The sequence below is a fragment of the Schistocerca nitens genome, chromosome 1 (genome assembly GCF_023898315.1).
Source record: "Schistocerca nitens isolate TAMUIC-IGC-003100 chromosome 1, iqSchNite1.1, whole genome shotgun sequence".
Taxonomy (NCBI): domain Eukaryota; kingdom Metazoa; phylum Arthropoda; class Insecta; order Orthoptera; family Acrididae; genus Schistocerca; species Schistocerca nitens.
This window is the reverse complement of record NC_064614.1, coordinates 102,139,654-102,166,705: the sequence shown is the minus strand read 5'-3', so window position 1 is coordinate 102,166,705 and position 27,052 is coordinate 102,139,654. Positions and strand designations below refer to the sequence as shown.

Genomic DNA, 27,052 nt, shown 5'->3' with positions numbered 1-27,052 from the left:
CTTTCACGGCAGCACTATTTCTTCGTTTTGCATATGAATTTACTTACCTTCATTGGTTAAAAACTACTAATGTCTGATACTATAATATTACCTCATTATGTTATCAGCTGTCCTCAGATTAGGTTTTATGAATGAAGAGATTATGTTGGTGATCAAGTGTCGGAAGTGTTGTTAGGAGACAGAACGAGATTAAAATACTAAATTTATCAAATTTGTGTATTTCACCAAAATTTTAGAACATATGCAAAGTGAAAACTATTTGTTTTAGAAAATAACTGAAATATGTGTAATACGCAGCAAAAGCAATATTAAACACCAAAGATTTGCTTATTCGATAGTATACTAGCATACTATATACAGTATAGTAGCGTATTACGACATGTTCGAAACACAAGCTAGCCCAAAGTACTGAGAACAAATAGGAATTACGAGGGTTGCCCAGAAAGTAATGCACCGCATTTTTTGCTACAACAATTCTTTATTAAACATAACCAGAATTACACACACGAAAAAATAGTATTTTATCTACGCACCCTATTTTTCTACGTAATCTCCATCCCTTTCTATGGCCTTGCTGCAGCGCAAAACAAGAGCGTGTATGCCCTTTCGGTACCAATCCTTGTCCTGGTGGCGGCGCCAGTGCTTCATTGTGTGAATCACCTCCTCACGGTCGTCATAACGTCTTCCACGAATGGCATCCTCGCGAATGACAACATCAGCTCGCTGCAACATGTCAGGTATGACAGCCGTGGATGGTCTCACAGACCGCTGCAAATATAGGAGCTCCGCGGAACCGTCTTCTGATGACCTCACCCTCCGTGCCCAGCGACTAACTGTGCTTCTATCGACAGCAGATGCTCCATAGACTTCGTAGAAGCATTTGTGAATATTTCCCACAGTTTTTTCTCTGCAGTGAGAAATTCGTAGCATTTTTTCGGCTGAGCACAAAAATGCGGTCCATTACTTTCTGGGCAACCTTCGTACCTTTATTTCTCTAAGACATGTTGACACTGCGACAAACGACTTTCTTTAAGCAGATGCCACAACCTACAGGGAACAGGCAGAAACGAAAATAAACGTGGCACTGAAAGCAGTTGGTGCATAGTATATGATACATCAGGCACAGAGAATGTAGTTTACCACCTGAGCTAGGAAACAAAATTTGGATGTGGAATATATGCTACATAAGCACTGAGGAGGGTGTGCTGTGGACTATGCTCCTTCATGCGCATAAGACATGCATAATCCATTTCCTGTGCAGGCAGAAAACAATGGCGATAACAGCCATCATCAAATACACTACTGGCCATTAAAATTGCTACACCAAGAAGAAATGCAGATGATAAACGGGTATTCATTGGACAAATATATTATACCAGAACTGACATGTGATTACATTTTCACGCAGTTTGGGTGCATAGATCCTGAGAAATCAGTACCCAGAACAACCACCTATTGCCGTAATAACGGCCTTGATACGCTTGGGCATTGAGTCAGAGCTTGGATGGCGTGTACAGGTACAGCTGCCCATGCAGCTTCAACACGATACCACAGTTCATCAAGAGTAGTGACTGGCGTATTGTTACGAGCCAGTTGCTCGGCTACCATTTACCAGACGTTTTCAATTGGTGAGAGATCTGGAGACTGTGCTGGCCAGGGTAGCAGTGGAACGTTTTCTGTATCCAGAAAGGCCCGTACGGGACCTGCGACATGCGGTAGTGTATTATCCAGCTGAAATGTAGGGTTTTGCAGGGATCGAGTGAAGACACGGGTCGTAACACATCTGAAATGTAACGTCCACTGTTCAAAGTAACCGCAGCCATGGTCTCCGTGCTGATAGTCCATGCTGCTGCAAACGTCGTCGAACTGTTCGTGCAGATGGTTGTTGTCTTGCAAACGTCCCCATCTGCTGACTCAGAGATCGAGACGCAGCTGCACGATCCGTTACAGCCATGCGGAGAAGACTGTCATATCGACTGCTAGTGATACGAGGCCGCTGACAGTCATTGGATCTCGACCAACGCGAGCAGCAGTGTCGTGATACGATAAACCGCAATCGCGATAGGCTACAATCCGACCTTTATCAAAGTCAGAAACGTGATGGCACGCATTTCTCCTCCTTACACGAGGCATCTCAACGTTTCACCAGGCAACGCCGGTCAACTGCTGTTTGTGTATGAGAAATCGGTTGGAAACTTTCCTCATGTCAGCACGTTTTGGGTGTCGCCACCGGCGCCAACCTTGTGTGAATGCTCTGAAAAGCTAATCATTTGCATATCACAGCATCTTCTTCCTGTCGGTTAAATTTCGCGTCTGTAGCACGTCATCTTCGTGGTGTAGCAATTTTAATGGCCAGTAGTGTAGATAATTGTTGTCCTAGGTATATCAATTATAAAGTAGCCTAATGCTGGTAGAAAATAATTTGATCCAGAATATATACAACTTCTTGTTACATAGCATAAAATCGTGTATCATGACAAATGTGTTTTATGAGAGCCTCTAGGTACGAGTTAGTTTAGTTTACGTGCATGTCTGAAAGAACATACACTATTGACGATCCAAAACTGTCGAAAGAGTCCGAAATTAATTCCCTGAATACGAATTCCTTGACATTAGCTGTACCAGTTATGGATCTACTGCCGGATCGAGACTCGAAACCGGATATCCCATTTATCGATAGTGGTCGTCTTTAGTCGATGATTTCAGTGGCCTATGCTGTAACGATGTAGACAGTGCGATACAGGTAAATTTTGGTCGGTTTAGGGAGAGTGTACACACAGGCGAAGTGGTTAAGACAATCAGTCGCTATAAGCGAATTCCGCATTCGAATCCCGGCCTGGCATAAATTTTCATTTTTCACTGTTGGTTAGTAGATCTATACCTAGTACAGCTACTATCAAGGAGAATGAGATTTTCACTCCGCAGCGGAGTCAGCGCTGATATGAAACTTCCTGTCAGGTTAAAACTGTGTGCCGGAACGAGACACGAACTCGGGACCTTTGCCTTTCGCGGGCAAGTGCTCTACCATCTGAGCTACCCAAGCACGACTCACGCCCCGTCCTCACAGCTTTACTTCTGCCAGTACCTCGTCTCCTACCTTCCAAACTTTACAGAAGCTCTCCTGCGAAAGGCAAAGGTCCAGAGTTCGAGTCTCGGTCCGGCACACAGTTTTAATCTGCCTGGTAGTTTCTTACTATCAAGGAATTCGCATTCATGAAATTACTTTCGAATTATTTTGTAGAGCTGTGAATAGCCAAGAGTGTCTGTTGTTTCAGACATGCATGTAAGTATTACAAACTAAGGCGGGCACACAACAGTAACCACGTTAGTCACGGTTTCTTGTTGTCTCATTCATCCCATTGCAAGAATTCAGGTACTACTGCGAGTATTAGGTGATGAATTCAGTGGAATACGATACGAAGATGTAGACAGTTTGGGTTGGCCTGGGAAGTGGGCACAGGTAGCCGAAGTGGTTAAGGCGACCGCTCACATTAAGTGGGAAATTCGAATTCGAGTCCCGGTCCAGCACAAATTTTAATTTACATTATTGGCTAGTAGAACTGTACGTAATACAGCAGATGTCAAGGAATTCTAGTTCAGAAAATTGATTTGGAAGAGTCAGTGTGGGGCGTAGCGCCGTATACCGATCCTGCCTTGGAGGCGGTTAAGTGGGAGATGTGTCTCAGAGCGGGATAGTGACAGATGGTGACGCGGAGACTGGACGCACACGTAGTTTATGTATCAGCCGATAAAGGACAATATTGGATAGGGGGACTGTGATTTTAGTTCCGATTGTGACCACTAGAGTGCACTAAAGTAATTGAATGTTTTTCATAAACTGTTATAGTATTTTCATAAAGTGTTATTATGTCTTTTTGTGTATGTAAAATGTTATAAATGTGCTATAGCAGTATGAATGATGCGTGAGTGTGGTTTAAGGTTAATATGAAAATAATTGTTTAACGAGTTCTGTAGTGGGATTTAGTGTGGGAACCTTTCGAAGAAGTATGGATTTGGACAAAGGGGATTTTTGTGGAATGGGTTTGTAAAGTAAGTTTATGGTAAAGGGAAAGTTAATTCAGGTATTAAAGACAATAGTAAATAACTTTATGCCGAAACAAAGCTTCAGCATATTAGATAATTACGTCGGTAAAAATTGCAGTCGTTAGGTTTACTATTTTGCGATTAGTTACTGATAAAAAGCGCGGACTGACGCGGGAGAATGTCGTTTTGCTATTGGCTGTTGTGTAAACTGACCAATGGTGAGGCAATATTCTTCGCGCGCCTTTCTCTGCTGATAGAGAAGACTTAGAGTATTCTAGGGAAGAGTCGGAGCCTAGCCATGAAACAGTTCAGACGTGTGTAGTAGTAGTTCCGATGGAAATAATAAGTTGCCGGATCTAGCAATGATTCATACATAAAAAGTGTGGTACAGTGACGGCATAATTATTCCGATGGGTGTGTAGAAATTTCGGAATTTTTAAGTGAATTCTGTGACGAGAAAAGACATAAATTCCGTGTGGCGTATTGAGCAGGCCGGTGGCTAGAAACTGTGACTGCATTAGGTACCGACAGACTTAATATTTGGAGAACATTCTCAATCAAAAACACTCCGTATTTTTGTAGCTAATACGTTTTCGGGAAATGCAAGACCATAAACTTGCTAACGTGAGTCAAAGGGATTGTGAGTGACTGAGTCAAGACTAGCACGGGCTTGTTAGTGATACTTGTTCACCTAAGTTTCAGGATATATTAATTAAGCACAAAATTTCCAACCTTTCATTTTATGTGAAAACTTTCTCCCGAAACGTAGATTAGTGACTTTAATTGCAGCCTGGTTAACGTCGAAGTACAGTAGGTTTCACTCGGCTGCCCTACTGATGATATGCTGAGACAATGTTCACAAGTAGGTGCAGGTACGTCATAAAGGGACGGAAAGAACCGCGCCGCCGCAAGTGCAGATCAGCCAGCGAATGGAACAAGGCAGGTTGGTAAATATTAGCCTGATGCAGAGCAAAAATCTCCAGATGGGTTTATTTTAAAGGATGTTGGCAATATGATTAATATGACCATAAGTTAGAGTAAAATCAGTGGGTTGTGTAAAAAGTTACAGAAAACGTCTGGATGCAAGGGGTGTTGTTGGAAAGCTCACCGTAATCTTCTTCGTAGACGATGGCGACTCGCGTCCAGTTGAGGAAGGCCATGACGTCCTGGAAAGCATTGTTGAGCAGCGACTGCGAGGGGTAGAGGTTGATGGAGAACTCTTTGTACTCGGTGTCGAGGTCGAGGCGCGCCTCCAGGTGGGGGATGTCGAGCGCGTCGCAGATGGAGTGGATGTGTGCGCCCAGCAGCGGGTCCGACGGCCCGAACACCGCCTGGACGCCGAACCTCACCTGCTGGCAAGCTGAGGCACACACAGGCCCAGTATCACAACTGCAGGTCACACGAAAAACACGTGCTGATGAGAGGTTTATCACTACTCCTCATTTGCCTCGTCTTTCCATCCAAAGCTGGTGACGTAGTGATAAACCTCTCATCAGAATTGGGGAACATGCAGTGACAGGCTCAGTATTAGAACTGTTGATCTCACGATACAGAAAAGGCTAGAAAGACGAAGATAATGACGAGTAGTGATACCTTGTTTACTGCGTGTTCCCCCTTCTCAATGTGAGGTTTATCACTAGTCATCACTAGCGACGTTGTTCAGTAGTTGTTGTTGTTGTTGTGGCCTTCAGTCCTGAGACTGGTCTGACGCAGCTCTCCATGCTACTCTGTCCTGTGCAAGCTTCTTCATCTCCCAGTACTTAATGCAACTTACATCCTTCTGAATCTGCTTAGTGTATTCATCTCTTGGTCTCCCTCTACGATTTTTACCCTCCACACTGCCCCCCAATACCAAATTGGTGATCCCTTGATGCCTCAGAACATGTCGTACCAACCGATCCCTTCTTCTTGTCAAGTTGTGCCACAAACTCCTCCTCTCCCCAATCATATTCAATACTTCCTCATTAGTTACGTAATCTACCCATCTAATCTTCAGCATTCTTCTGTAGCACCACATTTCAAAGGTTTCTATTCTCTTCTTGTCCAAACTATTTATCGTCCATGTTTCACATCCACACATGGCTACACTCCATACAAATACTTTCAGAATCGACTTCCTGACACTTAAATCTATACTCGATGTTAAAAAATTTTCACTTCTTCAGAAACCCTTTCCTTGCCATTGCCAGTCTACATTTTATATCCTACTTCGACAATCATCAGTAATTTTGCTCCCCAAATAGCAAAACATGTTTACTACTTTAAGTGTCTCATTTCCTAATCTCATTTCCTCAGCATCACCCGACTTAATTCGACTACATTCCATTATCCTCGTTTTGCTTTTGTTGATGTTCATCTTGTATCCTCCTTTCAAGACACTGTCCATTCCGCTCAACTACTCTTTGTCCTTTGCTGTCTCTGACAGAATTACAATGTCATCGGCGAACCTCGAAGTTTTTATTTCTTCTCCATGGATAATAATACCTACTCCGAATTTTTCTTTTGTTTCCTTTACTGCTTCCTCAATATACAGATCGAATAAGATCGGGGAGAGGCTACAACCCTGTCTCACTCCCTTCCCAACCACCGTTTCCCTTTCGTGCCCCTCGACTCTTATAACTGCTATCTGGTTTCTGTACAAATTGTAAATAGCCTTACGCTCCCTGTATTTTACCCCTGCCACCTTTAGAATTTGAATGTGAGTATTCCAATCCGTTGTTCTAGCCGAAGCTAATGAGAGTGATAAACCTCACATCAACACTGGGAACATGCAGTAAACAAAGTGAAGATCTTCTGCCACTTTTGAAGGAAAACAACGCTTGGTGGTTCAAGTAAGGATCTAATAAGCAGAGTAACACATGTGAATGGGGTACTCCTCGCTAAAAAAAGTCGACTAGTATGAAACGTAGGTCTGAATTTTTAGGAAGAAATTTCTGAGAACGATAGTCTGGAGCCTACCATTGTATGAAAGTAATAAAAAAATCCACTATGAATTACTCAGCATTAGTGTCCACACGCACGGATCACTGGTGCGTATAAATATGGATTATCTAGGTCGAAGCACCGAGAGTGCTATATGTACTTGTTGCTCAGTTGTTGAAATCACGGGCGAAAGAGCGGATGGGGCTGTCGGCCTTCCAACACCCAACAACTGTGATGAGATTACGTATACTCTTCCGGCGTAATGAATCTTGATGTTCTTCAAGGGTACGGAGGCGGAGCTCATGGTCCTGACGGTAAGATATTTCGACAGTCCGACTGGCCGCCATCTTTCGGTGAGTTTGCAAGTGCACAACCTCGCCGGAACTGAGGTAACATCAGATACGGCGGCCCCCTTATACACCGGGAACAGGCAGCTCCTCTTACGAAAGAAGGAAACGCGCTGCCCTCTTCTAAGCGAAGAGATGCGGCGCCGCCGGCTTAGAAACTATCGAAAGCGATAAATTACAAATTGAGAGGCAGCCGGTAGAAAACCAGGCCGATGTTGTTTTATATATGATAAAACGAGATTCCTCATTTTACTTAAAGGAAATCTTTAATCTCTACTAATAATGTCACCGGAAAATCGAATTTCGATGGATTCATTAAACATAAACTTTTAATAACGGGAAGCCAGAGCAACGATTTGCCTAACTTTAAAAAACATATTATGCCCTTTGTTGAGACAGTGTTCAGCGACGACAGATTTTTCGGGGTGGAGAAAACGTATGTGATGTTCCACACATCGCTCATGAACCGTACGAATGTTGTTGTTGTGGTCTTCAGTCCTGAGACTGGTTTGATGCAGCTCTCCGTGCAAGCCTCTTCATCTCCCAGTACCTACTGCAGCCTACATCCTTCTGAATCTGCTTAGTGTATTCATCTCTTGGTCTCCCTCTACGATTTTTACCCTCCACGCTGCCCTCCAGTACTAAATTGGTGATTCCTTCACGCCTCAGAACATGTCCTACCAACCGATCCCTTCTTCTAGTCAAGTTGTGCCACAAACTCCTCCTCTCCCCAATACTATTCAATACCTCCTCATTAATGTGATCTACCTATCTAATCTTCAGCATTCTTCTGTAGCACCACATTTCGAAAGCTTCTATTCTCTTCTTGTCTAAACTATTTATCGTCCACGTTTCACTTCCATACATGGCTACACTCCATACAAATACTTTCAGAAACGACTTCCTGACATTTAAATCTATACACGATGTTAACAAATTTTTCTTCTTCAGAAATGCTTTCCTTGCCATTGCCAGTCCACATTTTATATCCTCTCTACTACGACCATCATCAGTTATTTTGCTCCCCAAAAAGCAAAACTCCTTTACTACTTTAAGCGTCTCATTTCCTAATCTAAAACCCGCAGCATAGCCCGACTTAATTCGACTGAATTCGATTATCCTCGTTTTGCTTTTGTTCATGTTCATCTTATACCCTCCTTTGAAGACACTGTCCATTCCGTACGAATAGTCTATCCAATTCCGTAATGACAGATGATTTTATATATATTGCAGGCGTCCTCAGTTCCAAATCATCTTTAACAGATCCGAGAAGGGCTCTCGTTTTGGCCATAGGCCGAAGCACACCTTCATTATCGTATTTTCTGAAGATTCTTGAAATTAATATAGCATTTTCCGAGGATTCTTACGCCAGACACCACACTTGCTAGGTGGTAGCCTTTAAATCGGCCGCGGTCCGTTAGTATACGTCGGACCCGCGTGTCGCCACTATCAGTGATTGCAGACCGAGCGCCGCCACACGGCAGGTCTAGAGAGACTTCCTAGCACTCGCCGCAGTTGTACAGCCGACTTTGCTAGCGATGATTCACTGACAAAATACGTTCTCATTTGCCGAGACGATAGTTAGCATAGCCTTCAGCTACGTCATTTGCTACGACCTAGCAAGGCGCCATTATCAGTTGCTATTGATGTTGTAAATAATGTACAGACAAGAGCTACATTCAACATTAATGGATTAAAAGTTAAGTATTCCACCAAGTACCACCTTTTTTCTGGAGTCTAAATACCTTGTCATGTTCCAGATCTCACGCCAGCCTGCGTGAGATTAAAAGCGTGCCTTTCGGATTCCTCTCAATTTAGTGGGTTGGTCTCCTGCCAATCCACAACAAATACACCCCGCAAAGGGTAAAACAACACCTGATTTACAAGCGTCCATTGTTAGTTCACGTGGTGATCAAAACTGAAAAGCAGGAACATTTTTACGTTCAGCATATCCGTTTTGCCTGAAAACAACCTTAGGGTAATCCAGCTCCTGCGTCAAATTATCAGAATCCGAAGTAGCATAAGTTCTCTTTACCAGTGTACCCTAAAACTCCCATGCGTTGTTGTGGTAGATGGCAACTAGTCGCATAGAGGCGTCGGTCTGTATGCGTTGGTTTACGGTATACACTGAGTCCCAAGTTCCATTTTATTTTTTGTGTACCAAAACATCCAAAAAAGATAATTCGCAATATTTTTCAATTTCCATCGAAAATTTGATGCGTGGAGGGTAGCCCTTTCGCTTCTCGCATACGCGCAGCGGCCTGTTCCGCCGTATCTGATGTCACCTCAGTTCCGGCGTGATTGTGCACCTGCAGTCGCAACTGAAGGTGGCGGGCTCTTAGACAGTCGAAATGTCGTGTCGTCAGATCGATGAACTCCGGTTCCATACCTATGAAGAACATCAGCAAACTGCTGTAATTACACATATTGCCGCAAAAGTGTATTATATAAAAGGGAATTGTGTAAATAGAATATAAATGGATGTTGCGGCCGTGGTGGCACCAGCCGCATCGGCCAGTATTACATTTCAGTATTGATTTCATCACAGTGTTGGGCACGCATGTATATCATCAGAGTGGCGTGTGGCAATCGATATCTTAATCTGATTGGCCTGTATCGAGATTAAACGGTTGCAGCTTGTAAGGGGAAGAGAAATATACGCTTGTATATTGCAGCCACTAAGGGAATTTTCTATGTGAGAACGTAACGAAACATCATATCGCAACTTTAGGTAACTGTTTTCCAGTTTGTACATGACTGCAAAGTTTCAGGCGGCGTGGAAATCCATTTGCGTTTTGAAATGCAATCAAAACCCGTAATCACTGCAGACCCAATGAATTTTAAGGAGCCAATAAACGAGAGAAAATGAAAATATCCGTTATTCTGCTGAAATCAGGGATATTTCCATGTCTCAAATGCTTTAGGGTCAATGTGAGCCTAATGCTGGCGTATTTGTCATGTAGGTAAATTTGTCGGCGATGTTGACTATGCATATTCCACAAAAATTCTACCAATCCTCTTTTTACTCTCTGATTTTCTAGTGGAAAGCTGAATCTTCATCACGCTGGAATATGAAATCCGCTTCATTCAACTCCTTTCCTCAAGTAATTCTCTGGCACTGTGCCATCCCCTGAGAATTGCAACCCCCCACTGTTTCATCAGGAAGTCATTACCGGTAAATGCACGATATTGCTTCCCGCTATTATAAAACTTAATTCTCTAGGGAAATGCTAGTACGGACTAGACTTACCTTAATAATTGTAGAGGAATAATGCACCTCGTAAGAGAATATAGAGCGAATCTCACTACAAGGTTGCATTGTGAATTGTTCTGTTTTGTTTAAAGAGTAGTTTTACACTCACAGCTGTCTTTCTTTCCGAATAAAAATTTAACCACAACAGAAATTCATATAAAAGATTATAAATTTAAGCGTCAAATATCCTGGATGACATTTGACAGTATTGTGATTTAATGCACGAAATTTAAAAGCTAGGCTGTATATTAAACAGGAAACACTTTCCTAATGTTGTGGAAAACTGTACTTATTTTGTGGTGTCACCGCCAGACACCACACTTGCTAGGTGGTAGCTTTAAATCGGCCGCGGTCCATTAGTACATGTCGGACCCGCGTGTCGCCACTGTCAGTGATCGCAGACCGAGCGCCACCACACGGCAGGTCTCGAGAGACTTACTAGCACTCGCCCCAGTTGTACGGACGACGTAGCTAGCGATGCACACTGACGAAGCCTCGCTCATTTGCAGAGCAGATAGTCAGAATAGCCTTCAGCTAAGTCCATGGCTACGACCTAGCAAGGCCCCATTATTATTAAATAGCATGTATCTACAGAGTCTCACTTGTATCGTCAAGAGCGATGTACAACAATGATGGATTAAAGTTAAGTATTCCAGTAGCTACGTACTTTTCTTTATAGCATTCATTACGTATCCTGTTTCAGACCTCTCTAGCCTGCGTGAGTTTAAGCGCGTGCCTTTCGGTTACCCGTCACTGTGGACTGGCTGTCTTGTCAGTCCACAACATATTTGGTCATGAACTGGCTTTTTATATCAAGGGACAACTAAGAAGCAGAGAGCATGATGAAATAAATAATATTTCGCACAATCAGCGGAAATGTGTGTTGCTATTTGGTATTATTTTCGTTTCCTGTCAAGAAGTGGTGGAAAATGCAGTTAATGTTAAAAGTTATATTTTTGGTGATATGATTCTGATGCACCATTTATGAAAATCAAGACTTGTAAAAGAGTGATCTTCTGAAGTGAAACTAATGTAAAGACGGAAAATAATTTCTATTGCTAACATGAAGAGCATACTTATAATTATTTAAGTACTTTAAGTTCCTTGCGGAGGAATATGTTCATATTTCGGAAGAAATTTTGTTTATTAAAAAAGTTAAAATCGATAATCCTTTTCACATTACGCAGTACTTCGTGTTATTAACTAATATTATATAAAATAAGGTGGAGTTAGTCGAACAAAACAAGTCTGTTACGAAAGAAAACACACAGAAAACTGGTGTAATATTCTACAATATTTATTACTTGTTTCACAAAACGGTTTCCAGCTGTTACAGCATTACGGGTTACAAAGACACCTATCCCAAAGCTGAAGTGCTGTCTTTACCAATGGGCAGAAAGTATCTCACAGTGTTGTCCACAGGAAAAGGATTTAAGATTTCTGGCTACATTCAGTGAGACTTTTCCTAAATACGGAATTGTGTACAATTTATTGGTTTCTTGAGTTGGTGGATCGACAACGGGGTAAAGAAATGCTTACATGTTGTTCCTTCTTTTCTGTGTATCACTGAGTCCCCCAATGCAGGAAGGTAATCATTGTTTTATGATATTTCTCTGACTGCATTTAATTCAGCCTGGAAGTTGTCTTCACACATGGAGACGGATGTATCGTTGAATGATAATAAGCATATTTAGCGGCCATAGGATGTTTTGGAAATTGGCAGGTATTCTAATACCAGTGATGGTAGGTCTCTTATAAATCTTGAAACTATGAATATGATAACGGATGACTCTGGTTAGGTGTAAATAATTTATGCTGATACAGTATTTTATACATAGCTGCACAACAGCAACGGTTCCACGTATTAAAATTATTTAAAGCCGACCAGTTGCAATGGATAAAGAATTCTTTACCTAGGTTTCAACAAATTTCAATTTGTCTTCTTCAGAAGGTGGCAATTTTACATTAGTATGGACTGATGCATCATCGCCGTTTTTACAAATATCGGCATAAATCCATTTGTGAAAATTAAAATATAGCCCTAGAAATAGGGTTTGTCACGTAAATATAAATTAGTACATGGATGTTGCAGAGCTCACAACCGATTTTACTAATGTAAAATTGCCACCTTCTGAAGAAGACAAATTTAAATTTGTTGAAACCTAGGTAAAGAATTCTTTATCCATTGCAACTGGTCGGCTGTTAATAATTTTAATTATACTGATACCCCTAAAACCCCATTTTGAATTATATATATTGCTGTATTTTAAAAATGAGCACAAACAGTCTCGACCGCAAGTAACATTTATTTTGTGGTAACCGGTTTTGATCATCTTCAGATTTCATTCTAAAATATGAACACTGAATTGATTTAAAGGTATATCTGGAAATAGTAGTGATATATAAAATACATCTTCTATAACAAATACTAAAAGAGGAAATTAGGCAACGGCCTTGCCGCAGTGAATACATCGGTTTCCGTGAGATCACCAAAGTTAAGAGCTGTTGGGCGTATCCTGCACTTGGATGGGTGACCATCCAGCCGCCATGCGCTGTTGCCATTTTTCGGGGTGCTCTCAGCCTCGTGATGCCAATTGAGGAGCTACTCAGCCGAACAGTACTGGCTTCGGTCAAGAATACCATCATACCGACCGGGGGAGCGGTGTGCTGATCCCACGCCCCTCTTATCCGCATCCCCCTCGTAATATGACACGGCAGTCGGATGGTCCCGGTAGGTCACTCATGGCCTGAAGACGGAGTGCTTTTAAAAGAAAAAATTATACCCATGATGGTAGGCCGAAGCGGTGAATGAAGTCGCTGTTATAACTCTACGAACGTGAGCTGCTAAGGAGACCAATGGGGCTGTTGCTTGTATACGCGATGATTCGCCCACTGCACAATGAATTACATCAGCGAGATCACTGTCACTACAATAAGGTATATACAGAATGGTTACGCGAAAGTTAGTAACAAATATAGAAATAGGTGCATTACATTTTGTAGAGTAATTTCTATAAACAGCATTTCGTCAATCTATGATAAAACTATATACAAAAGAGATAACCAATCATAATCGGTTGTGAGAACACCGATAGCCATCTGTGGGTATTTATAGCAATGATATAAATTGTAAGGCAGCAAATATTGTGGTTCAGCAACGCAAGTGGTTCGCATGGAGCCGATGTGGCCATAACTATAAGCGCCATCCAGCAGAAGAGGATTTCAGAATTGCGACAGCGGCTGGATGTTAAATACGTACTGGCTTGCAGGCAGACATGTAGAAACGCATGCCATTGCTTACTGCTTCTACATCGTAGTGTCAATGAAAATCCTGCTTGAGTGACGTCGTTGTTTATAGTCGAAGTGCGTGTGCGTGCGTGAGTCGTGACTCACGTGCAGTCCTTGCACGGTAGATGCAGCTTAGGCAGGGCCTGCTGTTCCTGTCTCGGGAATCTTAGTGGATGTGTTGTCATCTCAGTTTGGTTCGTTTTCTCGGTTGTCACAGGGGTGCTTTCTTCTTCTCTTACTGCCAGGTGATCATTCTAGGAGGAGGTCTGATGGGTGGGCGCCAGTGGAGTAGGTTGGCCAGTCCACTGACCAGCGGGTTTCCCGATGTCCTCGCCGACGCGCAGAATCTCGTCGCGAGCACACGGAAGCGGCGCTGCAGCATCGGGGTTCCCGCGATGTCGTGTAGCTGCCTTGTGTCGTAGTCTCTTCGCCGATTGAGCACCAGCCGGAGGGCTTTATTCTGCACTAGTTGCAGTGTCTTCGAATGGGTGTCTGCCGTGTTTCCCCACACCGCGGCTGGTCACTCAGGCACCGGCCTGATAAGTGTTAGGTAGAGCGAGAGACCGCCGTGGAGGGCAGTGTAGTCGTGAGGATCAGTAGAGGATACAGCAAGCGCATTCTTCCGAGCGTCCGGCCTCTCAACTACCGGACGTGTGGTCCCCAGATCAGGCGCTGGTCTAAGGTGACGCCGAAGTATCTTCTAGGGCGAGACCACGGAATGGGCTTTCCATGATCCGCACTTTCGGCAGCGCATCGGGAAATCACCGGCGCGAGAACAGCACCGCCTGGCTCTTCTCGGCATTGAACTTGAGCCGCCATTTGGAAGGCCAAGCTCCAAGCTCGTTGCAGGCGAGTTACAGGCGGCGGCGCGTCACCTGAGCGCTCGTGGCTACGCGAGTAGAGCGCCATGTGATCGGCGTAGAGCGCCAGACGTCTTTAGTACGTCGGCGGTGTAAAGAGAGTACAGCAGTGGGCCAAGCACGGACCCTTGCGGTACACCAGTTGGGATGTGGCGCGCCGTTGACACACCACTATCAGCACATACATGGAATGTACGCCCGCGCCAGTAGGACTGAAGCAGGTGGGAATGCGACAGGGGTACTCCCAATACCAGCAGCTGACCGTCGAAGCGGCGTGGAGACGTCGTTGTACACGTTTCAACAGAAAACGATTTGAAAGTTGCGACAGCGGCTAGTGGTTACAAAATACTGACGTGCAAGTAAGGCAACTGTCGCAATATGTGCCACATGACGGTGACAAAGTAATCAACAAGATAGCAAGTAAAGTATGGTACATAATATATAATGCATGGGACTGTGTAAGCTAATTTTTAAATACTTTTTCTCAGATCGCTGTTCTCCACGAGAACTGTTATCAAAAATTACATACACCGTTGTCTCTGGAAATAAGTTTCTTGATGAATTTTGTAAGTTATCGGTGGTACATGTTCAAAGCACAACACATCATCAATGCACCTAAATCAGTATCTAACCTTGGAGAATGTGGGTCTGTCTGGCTGGACAATGTACGCCCGCTTGAAGAAACTCCACAGAAGTTAGCAGCTTAGAAAACGAGACTTAACTTTTGCAGATCACCAGCTTAAAGGAGACCATAGTTACAAGGTGCAACATGAAGTATCAGATCACGTCCGCAAAAGAAGAAAGAAGAACGACCTTGAAATAATGAAAACTAATAAATATATGAATAAACTTTCGTTATATACGCTCGCCCCATGAACAACGGACCTTGCCATTGGTGGAGTGGCTTGTGTGTGTCAGCGATACAGACAGCCGTAGCATAGGTGCAACCACAGCAGAGGGGTATCTTTTGAGAGGCGAGTCAAACGTGTGGTTCCTGAAGAGGGACAGTAGCCTTCTGAGCATTTGCAGGGGCAACAGTCTGTTGATGACTGACTGTTCCGGCGTTGTAACATCAACCAAAAATGCTTTGTTGTGCTGGTCTTGCAAACTGCTGAAAGCAAGGGTGAACTACAACCTTAATTTTTCCCAAGGACGTGCAGCTCTACTGTATGGTTAAAAGATATGGCATCGTCTGGGGTAAAATATTCCGGAGGTAAAATAAGCCCCCTTTCGGATCTCTGGGAAGGGGGGGGGGGGACTTCTCAGGAGTGTGCATTACCAGGAGAAACAAAACTCGTCTTCTACGAATCGGAGCATTAGGGAGGGGGGGGGGGGAGGGTGCCGGACGTCGGTACATCCCTGATGCGGTATATCTGCAGTTCGTAGATTCTTTGCATGCGACAGAGTCGCCACCGACAGGCCTGCGGGGGGTACGCGGGAGCCTGTTAGGAGCAGTCGGGCCCTGAACGGGAACGAGAGACACAAATGTTTGATTGACGCGTGATGTGTCTGAAACCGGCGTAGTAACGATAGACGACGTGTTCGGTGCGAGCTAGAGTACTGCTGTTTGCACGAAAAATCCTGTTTGATGGGCGTTGGTTTAGCGTGCGTAATATGGATGGAATTGGAACGACTACCAAGCGGTGGTGAATCAAATCTGCAGCTGAAACTCCTGGCAATGGAGCGGTATTTCTGTCTGATTACATCTGGATCAGCAACTGTTTTACGCTACGTTCTTGTGTGTAAAAGTGTTGTGTGTTTAACTCTACAACATGTTTCAAGAATGAGATTTTCACTCTGCAGCGGAGTATGTGCTGATACGAACAGGGGCGATTCTGGAAGTCGATCAAAGGGTGGGGCTAATGGCGGGGGGGGGGGGAGGGAGGGGAGGGTTGGGAGATTGGAATATCGCTTAACAAAAGGAGAGATGGGGTCCTCCACCGACAAATTGGTAAAATTTGATGTTGCTCAAAGTGGTTTTTGGTAACTGTTTTGCAGTTCCGGGTAAAAACGTATCTACAGAATGTGTGTGGCCGGGAAAATAATACGCTTTGACCCAGATGTCCCCGATTTCCAAGTTTTTATCTGGGGTTAGCAGTTTTAGTGTTGGTAAGCATACCCGGCATATTTAGCTTCCTTGATTATTGTAAGTGGTATTCGTACATTAATACACATCCAGTGTATGTTAATAAATATAAAGACGCCCATTTAAGTTAATCGATATTTATTGGTTTATATAGTAAGCTATTTGAAACTCTAATTCTTTTGTTAAAATGTGTTTGAAATACATTGCAACCTATATTGCTACATAATTATAAAAATAAAAGATTGAATATGTTGAAGTAATATATTCGCAGATTTCTGAAGTCATTTTATCCACTGTAATATCATACTCAATTGGGGGGAGGGGGGGGGCAATAGCCCCATAGCCCTCCCCCTTTGTCTTGCTACCGTCCCTGGATATGAAATTCCTGGCAGATTGTGTGCCGGACCGAGACTCGAACTCGGAACCTTTGCCTTCCACGGGAAAGTGCTCCACCAGGTACTGCCAGAATTGAAGTTGGGAGAACAGGTCGTCAGTCGTGATTGGGTACCTCAGTCGGTGGAACAGTTGCCCACGGAAGGCAAAGGTCTCGAGTTCCAGTCTCGGTCCGGCACATAGATTTAATCTACCAGGAATTTTTTTCCACCTGTTATTCACACGATGCGTTCCCGTCGTAAGCGTCCGTCTTAATTGTGGAAACTCGACCGTTATTTCAAATAACTTAGTAACGGTGCTCGCGAGCAGAGCCTCCGTTGCGTGTGTCATTCCGTAATAACTGTTGCCGCTTGTATTGTGCGGGCATTTTCTACGAAGGCCTAAGACTATTTAGTCTTACACTGTAAGTGGGCAGGGACTAACTACACTCACGGAAAATAAATCACAACACCAAGAAGGAGTTGTGTGACACAAACGAAAGATTGTAGGAATCGCTCCTGCATCTGAAAGATGACGTCCATTAAAATTTCACGCCAGTTACATAAGAGTGGCGGTAGTAGCGCCACCAGGAGGGTGCAAATCAGATTTGTTAGAAATACGTGCTGTAACGGTAGTGAGCGTTAGTTACCTTTGAGGTTTGTCGTAGTGAGTTGATGTTAGTCAAGAATGCCTCTAGGGCGACAAAGATGCGATTATCAATACTTCACTGAGTTTGAATCGGGTGGTGTAACAGGGCTACGAGAAGCTGGATGTTCCTTCTCCGGTATATGTAGCCACTGCACATGACCACAGCGGTGGTCACGAGAATGAACGGTCGTAAGGAGACCGGACTCGGACGGCCACGTGGCACTGTCGAGAGAGAAGACCATCGTGTTCCTCGTCGGGCTGTGGCGCATCGCACTGCATATGCAGCAGTGGGCACAACAGTGACACAACAACTGTAACGAATTGGTTACTTCAAGGACATCACCGAGGCAGACGCTCTGTAGTGATAATTCCACCGTTCCCAAACCACCATTCGTGACTTCAGTGCTGCCAGTGATGGCCGTGTGCTGGTTAGGACGAGTCCAGTTGAAGGCGTGGAACCAACTTGTCTGCGAGCTACACACGCTGAACTCACAACTGGAGTTATGGTCTGCGGTGGGAATTCGTATAACGTCAAGAGCACTCTCGTGGCTATCCCATGCACCCTTACTGCAAATCGCAAATCCGTATGACAATCTCCTGATACGACTTCTTGTGCTGTCATTCACGAAAGGCACACAGCGCTGTTGTGACACGACAGGTTCTACTGTGTTGACATGTTGCTATGACCTGCTCGATTGCCTGAATTCTCTCCAATTGATGACATGTGGGACATCAGTCGAGGACAACTTCAGCGTCATCGACAAAAACAGCATTAACTGACCCTGTATTGACCTAACAAGTGCTACAGGTATGGAGTTCCATCCCACAAACTGACATCCAGCGCATGTACAGCACACTGCTTGCAAGTTGGCAAAATTTGCTTCCAACATTCTAGCAGTTACGCTGGTTATTCATGTACCAGCATTTCACATTTGCAGTGGCTTACCTCGCGGTTACACTAACCTCTGGCCTTGCGGTGTTAATCACTTACGTACAGTACTGGGCATAAAAATTGCTACAAGAAGAAGAAATGCAGATGATAAACGGGTATACATTGGACAAATATATTATACTTGAACTAACATGTGATTACATTTTCACGCAATTTCGGTGCATGGATCCTGAGAAATCAGTACCCAGAACAACCATCTCTGGTCGTAATAACGGCCTTGATACACCTGGGCATTCAGTCAAACAGAGCTTGGCTGGCGTGCATAGGTACAGCTGCCCATGCAGCTTCAACACGATACCACAGTTCATCAAGAATAGTGACAGGCGCATTGTGACGAGCCAGTTGCTCTGCCACCGTTGACCAGAAGTTTTCAATTGGTGAGAGATCTGGAGAATGTGCTGGCAAGGGCAGCAGTCGAACATTTTCTCTACCTGGCAACGCCCGTACAGGACCTCCAACATGCGGTCGTGCATTATCCTGCTGAAATGTAGGGTTTCGGAGGGATCTAATGAAGGGTAGAGCCACGGGTCGTAACACATATGAAATGTAACGTCCACTGTTCAAAGTGCCGTCAATGCGAACAAGAAGTGACCGGGACGTGTAACCAATGGCACCTCATACCAGTATGGCGAGGACGAATACACGCTTCCAACGTGTGTTCACCACGACGTCGCCAAACACGGATGCGACCATCATGATGCTGTAAACAGAACCTGGATTCATCCGAGAAAATGACGTTTTGCCATTCGTGCACCCAGGTTCGTCGTTGAGTACATCATCGCAGGCGCTCCTGTCTATGACGCAGCGTCAAGGGTGGCCGCAGCCATGGTCTCCGAGATGATAGTCCATGCTGCTGCAAACGTCGTCGAACTGTTCGTGCAGATGGTTGCCTTGCAAACGTCCCCATCTGTTGCTTTAGGGATCGAGACGTGGCTGCACGATCCATTGCAGCCATGCGGATAAGATGCCTGTCATCTCGACTGCTAGTGATACGAGGCCGTTGGTATCCAACAAGGCGTTCCGTATTACCCTCCTGAATCCACCGATTCCATATTCTGCTAACAGTCATTGGATCTAGACCAACGCGAGCAGCAATTTTGCGATACGATAAACCGCTATCGCGATAGGCTACAATCCGACCTTTATCAAAGTCGGAAACGTGATGGTACGCATTTATCCTCCTTACACGAGGCATCACAACAACGTTTCACCAGGCAACGCCGGTCAACTGCTGTTTGTGTATGAGAAATCGGTTGGAAACTTTCCTCATGTCAGCACGTTGTAGGTGTCACCACCGGCGCCAACCTTGTGTGAATGCTCTGAAAAGCTAATCATTTGCATATCACAGCATCTTCTTCCTGTCGGTTAAATTTCGCGTCTGTAGCACGTCATCTTCGTGGTGTAACAATTTTAATCACCAGTAGTGTATATCACTTAGACATATGTACCAACGAAATTTCATTACTTTACATTAATTATTCTTTGGCAGTGCGATTTTTTCCGTCATTGTATTTCAGCTGTGTTAGTTCCTTTGAGAAAAATAGTATTGGCTAAATCTTGAGTCGTTTTAAACAAACACAAATTCTGTTAAATATAAATTTAATACGTTTGGACAGTGGCCGCTCAGAGATAACAGACACCTAGTCTGGCTCTCTTGTAACTGTGAAACCTAAGATCATTGTGTGTCTCACTAATGTGCAACTATTTCCAAAACCAAAGTAATTTATTTACAGGTTGTCTGAGCCCTTATCGCGTACTATACAAGTTACCGCGCCCATCTGAATTGTAAACGGTGTCATAGTCGCGTAGTCCAGTTGAATATTGCGCCGTCCTGTAACGGGTACTAGACGTACACGGGAACCCCGGATGGACGGTCTCAAAGCTGGAGTAGTTAATGAATATACTGTTTGCTGTTATTATATTAATCTTTGTTGCTGGATTATGCTTTTGCCAGTTACTTAATTTGATGCTCAATGACCACTCAATTAGTAATTATCGGTGTATGGTCTTCCATGTATTGGTTTTGGAGTTGTTTTTCCGTTAAAGCAAATCATTGTCTGAGTTGGGCTTCTATCCTTAAACATTTCTAAATTTGGACTGTGCTGCTAAATTAATTTATGTACAGCCACGGTTAAATTTAATTGGTATATGTGGACGCTGATCAACATTTAATCTTTTCATTAGTTCGATTTTGTAATTTTGATTAAAATATGTTATGTGTTGGCTATTCAATTAAGTAGAAGCTAAATTACGGCTCTGTTAAATTCAGTGGCCGTTAAGTGCCTAAATCTTGAATTAACTTTCATCATTTATGGTTTATTCTTATTAATCTGCTGCAAATATTTGTGTGTTTTTACCTTTTCTTAAAATTCAGAAAACGAAAGAAAAATTTGGCGTAGGAATTAAAGTTCAGGGGGTAGAAATAAAAACTCTGACGTTTGCCAATGACATTTCTAAAATGGTAGAGGCAGCAAAGGACAGAGAATCGACAATGTTTGAAAGCAGGATATACGAGGACTTCAGCAAAAGCAAGTCAAGGATAATGGACTGCAGTCGCATTAAATAAGGTGATCTTGAGGGAATTAGTTTAGGAAACGAGGCACTTAAAATAGTAGATTTCTTATTTGGGCAGCAAAATAACTGATGACGGCCGTAATAGAGAGGATATGAAATGTGGACTATCAATGGCAAAAAAAGCGTTTCAGAAGAAGAGAAATTTTTTAACATCGAATGCAGACTGTAGTGTTATGAAGTCTTTTTTGTAGTTATATGTATGGAGTGTAGCCATGGACGAAAAGGAAATATGGACGATAAACAATTTAGGCGAGAATAGAATTTAAGCCTTTGAAATATGGTGCTATGGAAGAAGGCTAAAAGTAGAAGGAAAGATCATGTAATCAAAGAGGAGATACTGCATGGAACTGGGGAGAAAAAAATTGTGGCGCAACCTGACTACAAAAAGGGACTGGTTGGTAGGACATATTCTGAGACATCAAGTGATCACCAATTTGGATTGGAGGGAAGTGTGCAGGGTAAAAATCGTATGTGGAGACCTAGAGATGGATACAGTAAGCATATTCAGAAGGACGTAGGTTGCATTAGTTATTCAGAGATAAAGAGACTTGCATGGGATATAGTAGAATGGATTGTCTTAGGACTGAAGACCACAACAACAAGATGTCCACTTACCCAAATTTTGGGGCTGAATGACGGAGCACAGTTCACTTACGCCCCACTTCTGACTGCAGATACCATTCACAATCCAACACAGGCCATGTTGTAAATTATCCCTGTTGCTCAAATCCCCATTATTTTCTTTATTTCAATTACTGTAATATCTCTTGTCATATTAAGAAATATTACTTTGGATAATTACAGTTGCTTCAGTTACTTACTGATCTATGTAGCATTTCTTATGCATTTGTAGTGCAGGACCTGCTGAAGACAAGATCATTTGTTCAGCCACACGTGACCTAAGTTTATTGCTCAATTTGTTTTCTCCTAAGAATGACTGTGTTATTTGTTATATACTACATTAGTTAATGCGTTACATATTTTTTATTTGTTAGTTCATCTTACATCGCGTTTTCACTGAAATCTTTTTTCTCGTTTTCCTCCTAAATCTAAAACCACCAATTTCTCCCTAGAAACGGAGATACTCTGTAGATGCACGAGTTGAAGTATGTAACCCTACAAAAATTTCACTGCACCACTGAGCCGTGCTTCGGCTCATGTTTGTGCCGTTGACAGGTTGGCGTCGTGTATTCGGTTTGTGACCTCTCGTTTTCTTAGTCCTTTCACTTGCGCCACTACGTTTGCTCGCTTTGTCTGTCCGTGAGTGACAGCAGCGGCGTTTATCGATAGCGAGTACTGTGGTACTATCTTTGGATTGACCTCTAGTATTTCCGGTTCATCGTGTGTCGGAGTTCAGTTGGGGCGGAGCAGCTGTGAGGTCCGACAGCGCCAGGACTCGCCGAGGGAGCTGGCGATATGTGCACTGCCCGATGGAAGGATGTGGTCGCGAGTGTGCACGACCACGTCGAGGTACGGATTCAGCGATTTTAAGTTAAACGGATGGTTATATTCGAGTAGTGCAACTTTCACTTGTGCGTGTGTCCGTCCGTCCGTCGAAGTGACCTCATGCAATCAAGCTGTCAGTTGGCGGTTTTATACTCTGACGTTTCCCTTTCCTGACTTAATTGGCAACGACCGATGGTTGATCGTTCCGTCGGTCGTCTCAGTGGACGACGTGTATCTGGTCTTTCGACCGTTTCTGTGTTATCTACAATCAAGACCGCATTAACGATAATAGGCGTAGAATTCGAAGACTTCTGTAAAAGTTTGTATAATCCGAGAGATAAGTCATAAAACCAGATAATTAGGAATTAAAATGAAATTTCAGAAGTCGTTTCACATGAAGTATATTGAGTTATTGTATGTAGCATAAAATAAAGGCGATTTGAGTGATGGTGTTAAAAACAATTGTTTTAACAGGATGCAGAGCAATCCAAAATGAACATTTAAGGTAACATTTTCGTCTATACTCTGCAAGCCAGTGCACGGTGTGTGGCGGAGGCAATGTCTGGTACCGCTATCACGTTCCCCTGTCCTGTTGCATTCGCAAATATTTCGATTTCTCTAGCTTTTCCGCCGTTATCAGATTCTGAGATGTTTATTGGAGCATGTCTCAATCGCCCTCGCGGCTACCAAACGAGTCCGTGGGTAAATGTACTGCTCTTAGTTGGATTTTCTCTGTCTGTTTGTGTCTCTCTCTCTTGTATTGATCCCAGATTGACGAGTACTCAAGAATCGGGCGAAGGAGTGTTTCGTTATGCACATCTTTCGTGGATGATGTTTAAAATTTTCACGTTTCCTTTTGTTGGGGAACGTTGACTTCATATCGTGTCGACTATAGCTCTTCTTTCGGAACACATACTTCAGATAATTAATTTCGGAAACAGAAATAGTTTTTCTCTATGTTCCAATGTATTTAAAACTGCTCACTTACGGACTGGATGGCGTTGTCTCCATGAGTGGGCAACTTTTTTATGGAACAATTCGAGGATCGTGCATTAATTTGGTTCCCCTCGCCCACAATCATTTTGTCGTTCTGTTGACGACACGTTTATGGTTTGGCCACACGGCGTAGGGGCTCCTGAACATTTTCTTAAAAATTTGGCCAGTATGCACCCAAACATCTAGTTCACTTTTGAGACAGAGAAAGAAGGATGGCTGCTATGTTTAGATGGTTTAACGAAAGTCGGATGGACGTCTCGGCCACTCAGTGTACCACAAGCCGATGCGCATTAATTTATATATTAGCGCCCAGAGTTTTCATCATCCAGTCCAGAAGAGAGTAGTTTTAAACACATACTCAGACGGAGCAAAAACTGTTTCTGCCGATGACCACATATATTCCAAAAATAAACATCGGAAGTACTAATTTCGAAAGAACAGCAATGGTCTACGTCATATAAAGTCAGCGTTCTACAAGAAAAGAAAACGTGAAAACCTTAAACATTCACGTGATGAGCCACCGATTGTATTCCTTTCTTTCTGCAGGACTGTATCCAGCAAAATAGGCAGTGTCCTGGGACGATGTGGTGTGAGACCTGTTTTGCGACCGTCTAAGAAGATAGGGGCAGAAGCTACAGTATCGGCGTCAGGATCCCTGGGATTTATAGCATGCCTCGTGAGTGCGGAAGCAAATACATCGGTGAGTCCATCCGCAACGTTTCCAGCTGCATCGTTTCTGAGCACTGTGCAAAAACATAAACTGCATATTCACAATCGAGAACCGAGAAAATGTGCAGCTGCTGATCACAGCCTCTCAAACAAACACGAAATATTGTCTGACAGAAACGTTTTGTTCCAGTTTTCCACATTTACATCTACATCTACATCTATACTCCGCGAGCCACCTTACGGTGTGTGGCGGAGGGTACTTATTGTACCACTATCTGATCCCCCCTTCCCTGTTCCATTCACGAATTGTGCGTGGGAAGAACGACTGCTTGTAAGTCTCCGTATTTGCTCTAATTTCTCGGATCTTTTCGTTGTGATCATTACGCGAGATATATGTGGGCGGTAGTAATATGTTGCCCATCTCTTCCCGGAATGTGCTCTCTCGTAATTTCGATAATAAACCTCTCCGTATTGCGTAACGCCTTTCTTGAAGTGTCCGCCACTGGAGCTTGTTCAGCATCTCCGTAACGCTCTCGTGCTGACTAAATGTCCCCATGACGAATCGCGCTGCTTTTCGCTGGATCATGTCTATCTCTTCTATTAATCCAACCTGGTAAGGGTCCCATACTGATGAGCAATACTCAAGAATCGGACGAACAAGCGTTTTGTAAGCTACTTCTTTCGTCGATGAGTCACATTTTCTTAGAATTCTTCCTATGAATCTCAACCTGGCGCCTGCTTTTCCCACTATTTATGTGATCATTCCACTTCAGATCGCTCCGGATAGTAACTCCTAAGTATTTTACGGTCGTTACCGCTTCCAATGATTTACCACCTATGGCATAATCGTACTGGAATGGATTTCTGCCCCTATGTATGCGCATTATATTACATTTATCTACGTTTAGGGAAAGCTGCCAGCTGTCGCACCATTCATTAATCCTCTGCAGGTCTTCCTGGAGTACGTACGAGTCTTCTGATGTTGCTACTTTCTTGTAGACAACCGTGTCATCGGCAAATAGCCTCACGGAGCTACCGATGTTGTCAACTAAGTCATTTATGTATATTGTAAACAATAAAGGTCCTATCACACTTCCTTGCGGTACTCCCGAAATTACCTCTACATCTGCAGATTTTGAACCGTTAAGAATGACATGTTGTGTTCTTTCTTCTAGGAAATCCTGAATCCAATCACAAACCTGGTCCGATATTCCGTAAGCTCGTATTTTTTTCACTAAACGTAAGTGCGGAACCGTATCAAATGCCTTCCTGAAGTCCAGTAATACGGCATGAATCTGCTCGCCAGTGTCTACGGCACTGTGAATTTCTTGGACAAATAGGGCGAGCTGAGTTTCACATGATCTCTGTTTGCGGAATCCATGTTGGTTATGATGAAGGAGATTTGTATTATCTAAGAACGTCATAATACGAGAACATAAAACATGTTCCACTATTCTACAACAGATTGACGTAAGCGAAATAGGCCTATAATTATTCGCATCTGATTTATGACCCTTCTTGAAAATGGGAACGACCTGCGCTTTCTTCCAGTCGCTAGGTACTTTACGTTCTTCCAGAGATCTACGATAAATTGCTGATAGAAAGGGGGCAAGTTCTTTAGCATAATCACTGTAGAATCTTACGGGTATCTCGTCTGGTCCGGATGCTTTTCCGCTACTAAGTGATAGCAGTTGTTTTTCAATTCCGATATCGTTTATTTCAATATTTTCCATTTTGGCGTCCGTGCGACGGCTGAAGTCAGGGACCGTGTTACGATTTTCCGCAGTGAAACAGTTTCGGAACACTGAATTCAGTATTTCTGCCTTTCTTCGGTCGTCCTCTGTTTCGGTGCCATCGTGGTCAACGAGTGACTGAATAGGGGATTTAGATCCGCTTACCGATTTTACATATGACCAAAACTTTTTCTGGGCTTCAGTTATTAAAGAGGGTGTAGAAATAAGAACGTAATCTTAGTTACGAATGGAAGCGACCTCCAGATGTAGAGAAAGAGGCAGAGATACTCGACGCAATGTTTCTGCACCTACGGGAACGATGGCGCCACCAGCGCAAACGTTGAAGCTATCTGTGACAGCATTACGTAATTAGTGACCCATCAGAAGCCGTGTATGGGCTATATAAGGCCACCACAGCAGCAGTTTTGACAGACAGTTTCTCCCGACAAAGATAACGGAGGTAATCATAGAAAGCTCGAGGTTTTACACTTAACTGACGCGACAAGAAGTCCGAGAATGTTTTATAAGCAAGGAAATTCCTTATCACCAAATCAGTTATCGATATTCCTAGAGGAAGTATTCAGATCCTTAAATGAATGAACGAGAAAGGTTTGTGTGTTAAAGGAACGTATTAGAACCGCCTTAATTTTATTGATGACATGGTATTATTAGGTCTAACTGCCAGTACACTATCTTTTTTTTAAGCAAAATTAAGAAACCAGAATTTGGTAAACATTCGTTGTATTAGCATAATATGAAGCAGTGGGACGAAAATAGAAACCAGGAGCTATAAGCACAATTTCGGTCTATATCTGTTTCGGATTTGATTTAGCCCAAAACAAAAATGCGTTGGTGAGAAAAA

At 43.4% G+C, this 27,052-nt stretch overlaps 1 protein-coding gene across 1 annotated transcript in view; it reads right to left on the bottom strand.

Annotated features, from left to right (window-relative positions):
• LOC126251972 (glutamate receptor ionotropic, kainate 2) overlaps window positions 1–27,052 on the bottom strand; it is a 403,333-nt gene that overhangs the window by 242,884 nt on the left and 133,397 nt on the right. The window contains exon 3 of the mRNA XM_049953123.1: window positions 5,153–5,404. Coding sequence (XP_049809080.1) covers window positions 5,153–5,404 — 252 coding nt within the window. The remainder of the gene's footprint in view (window positions 1–5,152; window positions 5,405–27,052) is intronic.